Genomic DNA, 12,471 nt, shown 5'->3' with positions numbered 1-12,471 from the left:
GACTCTTGGCAACCCCATGGACTGCAGCCCTCCAGACTCCTCTGGTCCATGGAATTCACCAGGCAATAATACTGGAGTGGGTAGCCATTCCCTTCTCCAGGGGATCTTACTGACCCAGGGATCAAATCTGCGTCTCCTGCATTGCAGGCAGATTCTTCACCATCTGAGCCACCAGGGAAGCCCTAACCCATCAGGAAGACACAGCAATTATAAACAGGTATATATGCAGGTAACAATAGATACATGAATGTAAAATGTATGAATAAAAACTGAAAAAATTAAAGTAAGAAGTAGACTATTTCAACAGTAATAGTTGGAGCCTTCATTAACCCACTTTCTTTTTTTTTTAATGCATATCATCATTTATTTAATGTTTAAGCTCTTGCACTAGATTTTTACAAGCTGGTGAACACCGACAAATTATTTCTCCCACAGAACTATAACCACTTGTTCCCGGACAGTATAAATATGTGGTTGAGCTAATGTTAATACACATCACCATTTTATCAATTACATAATAAAACAAATTGTCAAGTATCCAAATATTAAGTTACACAGCTCAAAAGGTATATAAAATATTAAATGTCTGCTCAATTCATTAGCAGAAACCCACTTTTTTTTGCGAGAGAGGCTGGGAATCACACTTCAAACAAAACTAAGTCGGTAAACAACTTCAGGTAAGTATGAAAAAAAATTACAAGAATTTCAGAAATTTTGATTAAGAATTGTTTTAGTTACAGTAACAAAGTATTTCTACCTTTTAAAAAAATATTTACTAAATTAAAGTGCATATTCTACATGTTCTGCACAAGACAAAGGCAACATTTTACTAAAAATACTTAATAGCCCCCTCCCATTCTTTTTTCAGGCCCTCCCTGTAAGTTGCACCCCAAAGTGCAAACATTAAAATGAACTGTAAGGCTTTTGTCTGGAGACATTAAAGACATGTGCTTCTGTACAATGTAGATTTTCAAAATGGAAGCCTTCTACAACATAAAATGAAATTTATAGAAAGATATTAAATAATCACTGTTAAGACTTGGTTAATTAAAAAGGGAGCAAATCTGATGTATACTGGTGTGAGTGTGGGAGATGTAAACATATTGTGAGCAAACAAACCTCATAGGCCCTACTTTCTATGTTTGAAATGATGCAAGGAATAAACCACATAAGGTCCAGAGTGTTCATAGTTCCTGGGATTTGTTCTATATGATACTAAAAATATACAAGTATTGTGCTGGGTATTTTGGCACCTAGTCTTTCTAAATTCTTACATATTGGTAAGATTCCGGCATGGAAACAGATTTAAAGACATGACTCAATACTGCATGATTTCAGGAAAGGTCAATTGGTACAAATTATAAGCACATATTAAATGCTGAACAGCAAGAATTCTTTACTAGTATCCAAATAGGTTGATCATAACCTGAACAGAGACTGCAATTCTGCCAGGCCTGTGGCATGGTAAAACTGCTTTTCAACACTCCTATGGAAGCTTCATCGGACTTATTCACCAAGTCAACTGGGCTATCTGCTATGTACGACAAATTCCATCCTGTCTCAGGTTCCACTTCCCAACAATGGCATCATGCACCCTGGTTTTATTGAACACAACAGTTGTTTCTATGCCCATTGGAGTCTTTGAAGCGCAGCCGCATTTTAGGACGATACTTCTCCAAATACAAAAGTTGCTTGCTGTTAAAAGCTCCTCGCCGTTTTTGTCTTATGAACTGTACTGCATCTTCATATTTCATTCCACCTCCAATTAATGCTAGGGCAACAAGCACTGGAGCTCTGCCAAGGCCTGCAACACAATGAACAGCAATACAACAACCAGGATCTTCACGAAACTTAATTTTCACAAGACTTAACCAATCATCAACAATCTGGTTAGATGGTGGTGCGCCATCATCAAAAGGCCAATCAAGAACATGGATGCCTTCTTTCTCCACAAGGGTAGTGTCATAAGTTGCTTCACATACTCTTACGATTGTGGTAACTCCATACTTCTTAAGTTCCTCTATAAATTTGCTTAAGGTTGCATTAGTTGGGTTGTGTGTAATAAGAAATCTCATGTTCCTGTATGTAACTTCCACAGGAGCTGGGCGGTTCATTCGAGCCATGTTAATTTAGTTAAAAAACACTCAATAGGGATATGAAAGAATTTAAAAAATTGAATACAGAAATGATGCAAAGAAACGCAATCAACTTCAATATATTCCACTTGAAATTCTCAGTGCTTTTAAGTATGAAGTTGGGAGTAATGAATGAATGAACCTCTTAACAAGAAGCAGCAATTCTTCAATCTAGTAATACTGAGGCAATAGAAAGGAAGTGCACTGAGGTTTACCCCATCCAGATCAGAACTCTTGTAAAAAAAATGCTCCGTGGATTTCAATTCAACACTTCTGTGTCCAGGTTAACCAGTCTTATGGGGGGCTTCTTGGTTGAGCAGTAATGAATTTCTGCAGTTCACTTGTCTGCATAGAGGTCGTGCTGTACCTGGCAGTAATCTCCACTGCCCTTCAGAAACTCCATAAATGTGTGACCGAGAACACCACAGAACCGAGGAATATGTCTACTCATTGAAGATTGTGGCCTAACCATACAGCCGGTCCCGAGGCGGCGGCGGCGGGGCAGGGGCGGCGGCGGGCGTCGTGCGGCGGCGACGGCGGCGGCGGCTTCGCGGGCGGCGGCGGCGGCACCGGAGTCGGTCCTGCAGTGAGCGGCCCGGGGAAGAGCACGCAGCCTCGCCGCCCGCAGCCCCGCCGCCCGCAGCCCAGGCAGCCAATGCAACCCACTTTCAATAATGGATAGAAATGGAAGATCAACAAGGAAATAGAAGACTTGAACAACACAATAAACAAACTAAACCTAACAGTCACCTATAGAATACTCCATGCTACAAAAGCAAGATACACATTCTTCTCAAGTGATATAGAACATTCCCCAGAATACATCATATGTTATGTCATAAAACAGGTCTCAATAAATTGGAAAAGATTGGGATTGTAAAAAATATGTTCTCCTACCACAGTGGAGATTAGAAATCATCATAAAGACATTTGGGAAAGTCAAAATATGTGGAAATTAAAAGACACACTATTAAATAATTAATAGATCAAAGAAGAAATTGCAAGGGAAAAGGCAAAAGATTTTGAGATGAATGAAAATGAAAACACAACACCCAAATTTATGGGATACAGTGAAAACAGTGCTTAGAGGTAAATTTATAGCTGTAAATGCTTACATTTAAAAAGAAAAAACTGATCTCAAATCAGAGACCTAACCTTCCTACTACACACTGAATGTTTGTATCCCTCAGAATTCATATGTTGAAACTTAATCACCAATATGATGGTATTTGGAGGTGGTATATTTGGGAGATTATTAGGTCATGAGGGTGGACCCCTAGTGAATCAGATTAGTGCCCTTATATAAAATATCCTAGAGTGTTTCCCTTGCCCCTTCCACCATATGAGGACATGGCAAGAGGATGGCCACTTATGAACCAGAAAGCTGGCCCTCACCACATACCAAATCTGCCAATTCCCTGTCCTTGGACATCCTAGCCTCCACAATTTTGAGAAATAAGCTGTTCTTGTTTAAGTCACTCACTAATGTTAAAAATACATTAACATTATGGTATTATGGTCTATGTTATTATTTTTAACAGCAACCCAAATCAGTTAAGATAGAAATAAGTACCAAGAGTAGGATGCTTCTATAACAACCCACAGAATATAAAAACGGCCAATAAGCACATAAAAAGATATCCAACATCAGTAATCTTTAGAGAAATGCAAAGCTACAATGAGGTATCACTTCACATCCATTAGGATGGCTATCAAAAAAATAGAAAATGTATTGATGAAAATGTGGGAAACTGAAATGCTTGGGCAGTACTTGTACAACTGTAAAATGATGTAGCCACTACAACCGTTCCCCAAAATTAAAAATAGAATTATCATATGATCCAGCAATTTCACTTCAGGATCCATATCCAAAAGAACTGAAGTCATGAGGTCATACTGATATAAAGTATTTAACTAGATAAATGAAAAGAGGAACAAGGGACAGCTCTTCTTTATAGCAGAATTACAAATGACAGATGCAGAAGAAAAGAGGGAATAGAAAAACCACCATTAGGCAAATACCACAGTAAAAATCATTTCAAACAAGATCTTGACTCACTGGAAAAGACCCTGATGCTGGGAAAGACTGAAGGCAGGAGGAGAAGGGGATGACAGCGGATGAGATGGCTGGATGACATCACTGATTCAATGGATATGAGTTTGAGCAAACTCCGGGAGGTAGTCAAGGACAAGGAAGCCTGGCACGCTGCAGTCCATGGAGGTCGCAAAGAGCCAGACACAACTGAGCAACTGAACGACAACAACCCAGCGACTGATGGGTGCTAATATTAGTGGACACAAATTTGAAGAAAAATAATTTTTACAGTCTCAAACTATCTCAATATATTTATTAACTAAGAAGAGAAAGTAACTTTATAGTGGAAAAACTTGGTAGAAACCAGTTTAACCAAGTGATCAAGGTCAACACCACCATAATAAGATATACCGGCATTATGAACTCCATGACATGTACTTAAGAAGGACACAATTTCATTTCTGTGATATTCTTGCCAGAAATGTATAACTTTATTTCAGTTTTGAGAAAACATCAAGAGTAGTATTGAGGAACATTTGACAGAATAACTGATCAATACTGAAAACTGTCAAGGTTATGAAAGATAAGAAAAACTAAAGACCTGTTACAGACTGCAGAAGACTAAGAACTAATACTAAATGCAATGCAGGCTCCTGGGTTAAATCTCGGAACAGGAAAAGAACATTAGAGAACATTGTTGAAATTAGAATAAGGTCTGTAGTTTCTTGATAATGGTAAACCAATGTTAATTTTTGTTATATTTGCACTATGATTATTCTATACAATATGACATGCATATACATTGTTGTGTGAATTATATGCTTAAAACATGTCTTCCACACTAGGCTGAATATTTACAAAGGCAAAGATTTCATTTTTAGTTTAGGAGTGAGGTACTCATCATACACACATACACCTTCTAGAATGACAAGTACCAAGGTACTACAGTGATGCTGGATGCCGAGATTATGGGGGCTTTTTCTTTCTTTGCATATCTGCACTTTACACAGTATTTTGTGTATTTTCTAAAATACAGAATACTGATATTGGAGAATGCTCTTCATATATTTTGGGTGAAAAAAAGAATGCAAAAATTATATAGAACACAATCCCATTTTTGTAACAAAATATAAATGTGCACCGAAAAAGGACTGCTAATAGATACTGAGGTGTTGACAGGTCAAAAAGGTGCAGGGTTAGTGTTTCCTACTCATTGCTTGTGTCCTTACTAAATTCTCTATCTTAAAAACATATATTCCAAATATAAACTGTGGAATGAACACCTAAAACTCCCACCTGATAATCCAGTAAGATGAGAGTAACTGAATTTTTAAAAGGTTTAAACCCATGAATATGGGAGAAAGTAACAACAACAGCATTTTGAAGGGTATAAACCAAACTGAAGCAGACACACTACTTGGCTGACCCCAAAATACTGAACTCTAAACCAACCACAGAGAAGATGAGACCTACTCTGATGTATGGATTCCTCAGATGCTCAGAAACAGACATAAGATCAAGCACCTCTGGACAGGGAGTGGTGAAAATAAGTCGAAACGTGGCTAAAAAAGCAGTTAAATTCCCATTTCCACTTCTCAAAGTTAAGTGATGCCACTCCAGCAGAAGATGGAAGAATTTTTTCTCTGGAGAGGGTATCTAAACCAAGAAACATTAGGCACAGTTGAGTGTGGCCTAGCTCTGCTGAAATCAGGGCATTAAGTGAAAAATTAACAGATGCTGGGACCCCCTTAACAGATGCTGGAACCTTAAACTTTAAACTTTAAAGCTTTAAACAAAGTTTTAAGTTTAGCTTAAAACTCAACATCCAGAAAACTAAGATCATGGCATCCAGTCCCATCACTTCATGGCAAATAGATGGGGAATCAGTGGAAACAGTGACACACTATTAACTTGGGCTCCACAGTCACTGCAGATGGTGACGGCAGCCATGAAATTAAAAGACGCTTGCTCCTTGGAAGGAAAGCTATGGCCAACCTAGACAGCATATTAAAAAGCAGAGACATTACTTTGCCAACAAAGGTCCATCTAGTCAAAGCTATGGTTTTTCCAGTAGTCATGTATGGATGTGAGAGTTGGATTCTAAAGAAAGCTGAGCACTGAAGAATTGATGCTTTTGAACTGTGGTTTTGGAGAAGATTCTTAAGAGTCCCTTGGACTGCAAGGAGATCCAACCAGTCAATCCTAAAGGAAATCAATCCTGAATATTCATTGAGAGGACCAATGCTGAAGCTGAAACTCCAAAACTTTGGCCACCTGATGTGAAGAACTGACTCATTTAAAAAGACCCTGATGCTGGGCAAGATTGAAGGTGGGAGGAGAAGGGGATGACAGAGGATGAAACAGTTGGATGGCATCACCGACTCAATGGACATGAGTTTGAGCAAGCTCCAGCAGTTGGTGATGGACAGGGAAGCCTGACGTGCTACAGTTCATGGGATCGCAAAGAGTCGGACAGAACTGAGTGACTGAACTGGGACCCCCAGGTGCAGCCCTCTACCCACCTTTGGCTGCCAAAATGCTGTCAGCCAAGGTGGAGACATGGTGAATTTTCCTGGGGAAGCTGCCCCACCTCCCACAAAATGACCTTAAGAAGCTGGTATGGAAGGGCCCCCATTGAAACAAAACAACAGCCCTCTAGTGAACACTGCCACCACCAGCACACATACACATACACACACATACACTCTGAAGGCTTTAAATCTGCTCTTAGTCCTCCACTCTTATTAAATATGATCAGGAAATTCCATAACATGAAAGAAAAAAATCAGAACACATTTAAAAGAAAAAACATGGAGGAAATAGAGACTACGTATGGAGAAGGAAACTTTAAAAAAAATACAATTATCAGTAAACATTTCAGACTGCTAAGAAAAGATAGTCATCAATGAAAATAAGAACTTGGTACTATTAGACATATACATATTCAGAGAAGAGTATAACAACCTTGGCATAGAAGATAATGTTATGGAAATACCCTAGAGGAGAGAAAAATTTTGAATAAAAAAATAAGAGAAAGATAAAATTAGAGTACCAGTCCAAGAGGTATATTGTCAAAAACTTGTAGTTCCAATAAGAAAGAAGAGAGATAATAGAATTACAAAACATTTAAAAATATCCTAATCTAAGTTTGAATATAGAAATATATTCTTATAAAAAGTGAGAAAAAGCAAGGTGCAGAAGTTATATATGATGCTACCTCTTGTGTATGAACAAGACAAAAATAAAGCCATATATTAACAGTTGCTTGTATTTATGTAAACTCAGAATACACCAAAAAACTAATAAAAACTAGTTATTTGTGGGGCCTTAGGAGGTACTGGTGCCAATAAAGCTAGTGAAGGTGATGGAATTCCAGCAGAGCTATTTAAAATCCTAAATGATGATGCTATTAAAGTGCTCCACTCAATATGTCAGCAAATTTGGAAAATCCAGCGGTGGCCACAGGACTGGAAAAGGTCAAAGTGAAAGTTGCTCAGTCATGTCCAACTCTTTGTGACTCCATGGACTATACGGTCCATGGAATTCTCCAGGCCAGAATACTGGAATGGGTAGCTATTCCCTTCTCCAGGGGATCTTCCTGACCCAGGAATCAAACCAGGGTCTCCTGCTTTGCAGGCAGATTCTTTACCAGCTGAGCCACCAGAGAAGCCCCGGAGAAGGTCAATCCTTATCCCAATTTCCAAGAGGGACAGTACTAAAGAATGTCCAAACCACTGGACTGTTGCACTCCTCTCCCATGATAGTAAGGTTATGCTTAAAATCCTTCAAGCTAGGCTTCAGCATTACATGAACCAAGAACATCCAGATGTAGAGCTGGATTTAAAAAAGGCAGAGGAACCAGAGATCAAATTGTCAACATTCAATGGATCATGAAGAAAGCAAGGGAATTCCAGAAAAACATCTACCTCTGTTGCATTGACTACGCCAAAGCCTTTGACTTTGTGGATCATAACAAACTGTGGAAAACTCTTAAAGAGATGGTAATACCAGGCCATCCTGTCTGTCTCCTGAGAAACCTGTATGTGGGTCAAGAACATGGACCCACATGTCACTATGGAACAACTGACTGGTTCAAGATTGAGAAAGGAGTACAATAAGTCTCCTTATTGTAATAAGTAAATAAGTACCTATTACTTATTTAAATAAGGCTGTTTATTGTCACCCTGTTTATTTAACTTGTACACTGACCATATCATATGAAATGCCAGCCTGGATGAGTTACAAGCTGAAATCAAGATTGCTGGGAGAAGTATCAACAACCTTAGATATGTGGATGATACCACTCTAATGGCAGAAAGCAAAGAGGAACTAAAGAACCTCTTGATGAGGGTAAAGGAGGAGAATGAAAAAGCCGGCTTAAAACTCAATATTAAAAAAAACTAAGATCACGGCATCTGGTTCCATCACTTCATAGCAAATAGAAGGGGAAAAGGTGGAAGCAGTGACAGATTTCCTCTTCTTGGGCTCCAAAATCACTGCATATGGTGACTGCAGCCATGAAATTAGAAGATGACTGCTTCTTGGCAGGAAAACTTTGACAAACCTAGACAGTGTGTTAAAAAGCAGACATCACTTTGCCGACAAAGGTCTGTATAGTCAAGGCTGTAGTCTTTCCAGCAGTCATATACGCATATGAGAGCTGGACCATAAAGAAGGCAGAGTGCTGAGGAATTGATGCTTTGAACTGTGGTGCTGGTGAAGACTCTTGAGAGTCCCTTGGACAGCAAGGAGATCAAACCAATCTTAAAGGAAATCAACCTTGAATACTCATTGGAAGGACTGATGCTGAAGCTCCAATACTTTGGCCACCTGATTCAAAGAGCCAACTCACTGGAAAAGACCCTGATCCTGGGTAAGATTGAAGGCAGAAGGAGAAGAGGGCAACAGAGGATGAGATGGTTGGATGGCATCACCAATTCAATGGACATGAATTTGGGCAAACTCCAGGAGATGGTGAGGGACAGGGAAGCCTGGCATGCTGCAGTCCATGGGGTTGCGAAGAGTCAAACACAACTGAGCAACTGAACAACAACAACAAAATTTGTGGGGGTGTTTGAGGCAGTTCACTTAATTTTTTCATATATTTCATTTTGACTTTTGAGCCATGTGAATGGAATACCTATTCAAAGTTACTGGGTTAGCCAAAACTCATTTGGGTTTTTCCATAACATCAAAGCCTAATCTGCTGGAGTTTTATCACAGCCTAACTGGCCTAAGAGAAATTCCCATCTCCAGCTGGCTCTAGGCATTCTGTCCCACTGAAGGGTGAGAGGACTGACAGGCACATGTGAAGTTCCAGAGGGACAGGTTCACTAAAAGACTAAGAGGCACTACTCCTAGAACTATAGAAAACTACCCACCCCCATACACACACAACTTACCATCACATTACTAAAGGCATATTTACAGCAGTTCTTTTTACACAGTACATCATGTCTGGCTATCGGGAAAAAAATTATAAGACATACTAAAGGCAAAAAACACAGAAGAGACAGCAAGAGAACTGGACTCAGATATGGCAGGGATGTTGTGATTATCAGATCAGGACTTTAAAACAATTATGATTAAGATGCTAAAGGCTTTAATGGATAGACAAGATGCAAGAATGGATGGGCAGTGTAAGCAAAGAACTGGAAATTCTATGAATGAACCCCAAAAATGCTAGAGATACAAAACAATACAAAAAATGCCTTTGTTTTGCTTATTAGTAGACTGGACGCAGCTGAGGAAAAAAATCTCTGAACTTGAGGATAGCTCAGTGGCAACCACCAAAACTGAAAAAAGCGAAGAGAATAAAAGAGAGAAAAAAAGTACAAAATATCCAAGAAAGGTGAAGCATATGTATAATCAAAATTTCAGAAGAAGAAAAGAAGGAACAGAAGAAATATTTGAAACAATAATGAAGGAAAAGTTCTCCTAAATTCATGTCAGACACCAAACCATAATTCCAGGAAGCTTAGAGTACACAGAGCAAGATAAATACCCCACCCCGAACTCCTCTCTCCAAATACCCTAGATATATCATTTTCAAAATACAGAAAGTCAAAGATTAAAACCACTATTCACAATAACCAAGACAGGAAAACAATGTAAATGCCCACTGACAGATGAATGGATAAAGTTTTGGTACATATATACAATGGAATACAACTCAGCGATAAAAGAAAGAATGAAATAATGCTATTTGCAGCAACATGGATGCAACTAGAGATGATCATACTAAGTGAAGTCAGAAAGACAAATACCATATGATCTCACTTATATGTGGGATCTAAAATACAACTGATGAGTTGCTGGAGGCTCACTATGGTCAAATCTGAGAGACTAAAAAATCTAGGGGACCCAGTCATGGGGAGCACACACAAATGAACCTATCTATGAAACAGAAACAGAATCACAGACATAGAGAACACACTCATGGTTGCCAAGGGTGAGGGTGGGAGAGGGATGGACTGGGAGTTAGGGATGAGCAGACGCAAACTGGTATATATAGAATGGATAAACAACAAGGTCCTACTGTGTATAGCACAGGGAACTATATTCAATATACCTGATAAACCATAATGGAAAAGAACATGAAAATATATACATATATGTATAACTAAATCACTTTGCTGAATAGAAGTAATTAATACAACACTGTAAATTAACTACTGTTGTTGTTTAGTCACTAAGTTGTGTCCAACTCTTTCACAACCCCATGGACTGTAGCCCACCAGGCTCCTCTGTCCATGGGATTTCCCAGGCAAGAATACTGGAATGGGTTGCTATTTCCTCCTCCAGGGAATCTTCCTGACCCAAGGATTAAGCCCACATCTCCTGCATTGGCAAGTGTATTCTTAACCATTGAGCCATCTGGGAAGCCCCAAATCAACTATACTTCAATAAAAGAAGAGAAAAAACTCCAAAAGAAGCTGGGCATGGGGGAAGGTGCCTTACCTATAAAAGAATAAAGATAAGAATTACACCTCTTTCTCTTCAGAAATCAGGCAAGCAAGCAAAGAGTAAAGTGAAATATTTTAAACGCTACAAGAAAAAAACCCCACCAACCTAAATTCTGTACCTTGCAAAATTATCCTTCAGAATTGAAGGATAAATTAAAACTTTCTCAAGTGAAAACTAAGGCAATCTATTGCTAGTAGACTGAACTTGTAAGAAATGATAAAAGAAATCTTTAGTGAGAAGGAAAATGATAAAACTCAGATCTACATAAAGAAAGACAGCATCAGAGAAGGAATAAGTGAAGGTAAAATAAAAACATTTATTTTTCTTACTCATAATTGATCTGATAACAATTTCTTCAAAATAATAACAACAATGTATTTGATTATATGTGGTTATATATAAATAAACACATACATATACACATTCCATATCCATGAGTGCTGCATCCATGAATACAGAGGGCTGACTGTAAGGGACTTCAGCATCTGTGAATTTTGGTATCTAGAGAGGGTCCTAGAACCAATCCCCTGTATTGATGGATACTGATAGATAATGGTATACATACATAAGCATACAGGCTTATATATATGTGAAATGAATGACAACAGTGAAACAAGAGATGGAAGAGAGGAATCAGGATTATTTTGTTATTTGCTATCACACTCCCCAGGAAGTGGCATAGTGTTATTTGAAGTGAACTTGGAGTAACTGTAAATATATACTGCCAACTCTAGGACAACCACTAAAAAATTTTAAAAGTATAACTAATGTACTAATAAAGGAGAGAAGATTGAACCACCTGAAATGATTAATTAATTAAAAACCACAAAAGGCAGGAAAAAAATGAAAGGCAAAAATAGCAACAAAAAGCAAGGGCAAAAACTAGAAAACAGTAACAATTATGATAGATTAATTCAACTATAATTCAACAACAATTAATCCAACTATATCAATAATTGGGCTTCCCTTGTAGCTCAGCTGGTAAAGAATCTGCCCACTATGCCAGAGACCTGGGTTTGATCCCTGGGTTAGGAAGATCCCCTGGAGAAGGGAAAGGCTACCCACTCCAGTATTCTGGCCTGGAGAATTCCATGGACTCTATAGTCCATGGGGTCGCAAAGAGTCGGACACGACTGAGTGACTTTCACTTCACATGCATATCAATAATCACTTTGAACATCAATGCCCTAAATGCACCAAATATTTCAGAGTAGGTCAAGAAACAAGGCCTAACTATAAATCCATTTTAAATATAAAGATATATATAGAATAAAAGTATATTGATGGAGAAAAATGTACTATGACAACACTAACCAAAAGAAAGGAATGGCTTTA

At 38.5% G+C, this 12,471-nt stretch overlaps 1 protein-coding gene and 1 long non-coding RNA gene across 6 annotated transcripts; both read right to left on the bottom strand.

Moving 5' to 3' along the window:
• Positions 1-334: 334 nt before the first annotated feature.
• On the bottom strand, positions 335-5,839 carry LOC145510046 (protein tyrosine phosphatase type IVA 1-like). Of its 5 annotated transcripts, XM_081500124.1 has the most exons (3): positions 2,091-2,656; positions 1,788-2,018; positions 335-1,730 (listed from the first exon to the last, which is right to left on the bottom strand). In XM_081500124.1, the coding sequence occupies exons 1-3, from the start codon at positions 2,121-2,123 to the stop codon at positions 1,602-1,604; spliced, it is 393 nt and encodes a 130-aa protein (XP_081356250.1). In that variant the 5' UTR covers positions 2,124-2,656; the 3' UTR covers positions 335-1,601. The 5 variants fall into 5 exon arrangements, with proteins under 5 accessions (XP_081356250.1, XP_081356246.1, XP_081356249.1 ...); XM_081500120.1 differs by having other exon boundaries at positions 1,788-5,839; XM_081500123.1 differs by having other exon boundaries at positions 335-1,925; positions 2,019-5,839.
• Positions 2,473-2,607, bottom strand: LOC145510049 (uncharacterized). Its single transcript, XR_014056647.1, has one exon. It is a non-coding gene; the product is annotated as an uncharacterized LOC145510049 (long non-coding RNA).
• Positions 5,840-12,471: the final 6,632 nt, after the last annotated feature.

This window comes from Giraffa tippelskirchi, chromosome 6 (genome assembly GCF_054371585.1).
Source record: "Giraffa tippelskirchi isolate mGirTip1 chromosome 6, T2T-mGirTip1v1.2.pri, whole genome shotgun sequence".
Lineage (NCBI taxonomy): Eukaryota > Metazoa > Chordata > Mammalia > Artiodactyla > Giraffidae > Giraffa > Giraffa tippelskirchi.
This window is presented reverse-complemented; position numbering and strand designations above follow the sequence as displayed.

Bases quoted from the DNA above. Each gene is read 5' to 3' on its own strand.
- LOC145510046 (XM_081500119.1), bottom strand. From the start codon at position 2,123: ATGGCTCGAATGAACCGCCCAGCTCCTGTGGAAGTTACATACAGGAAC.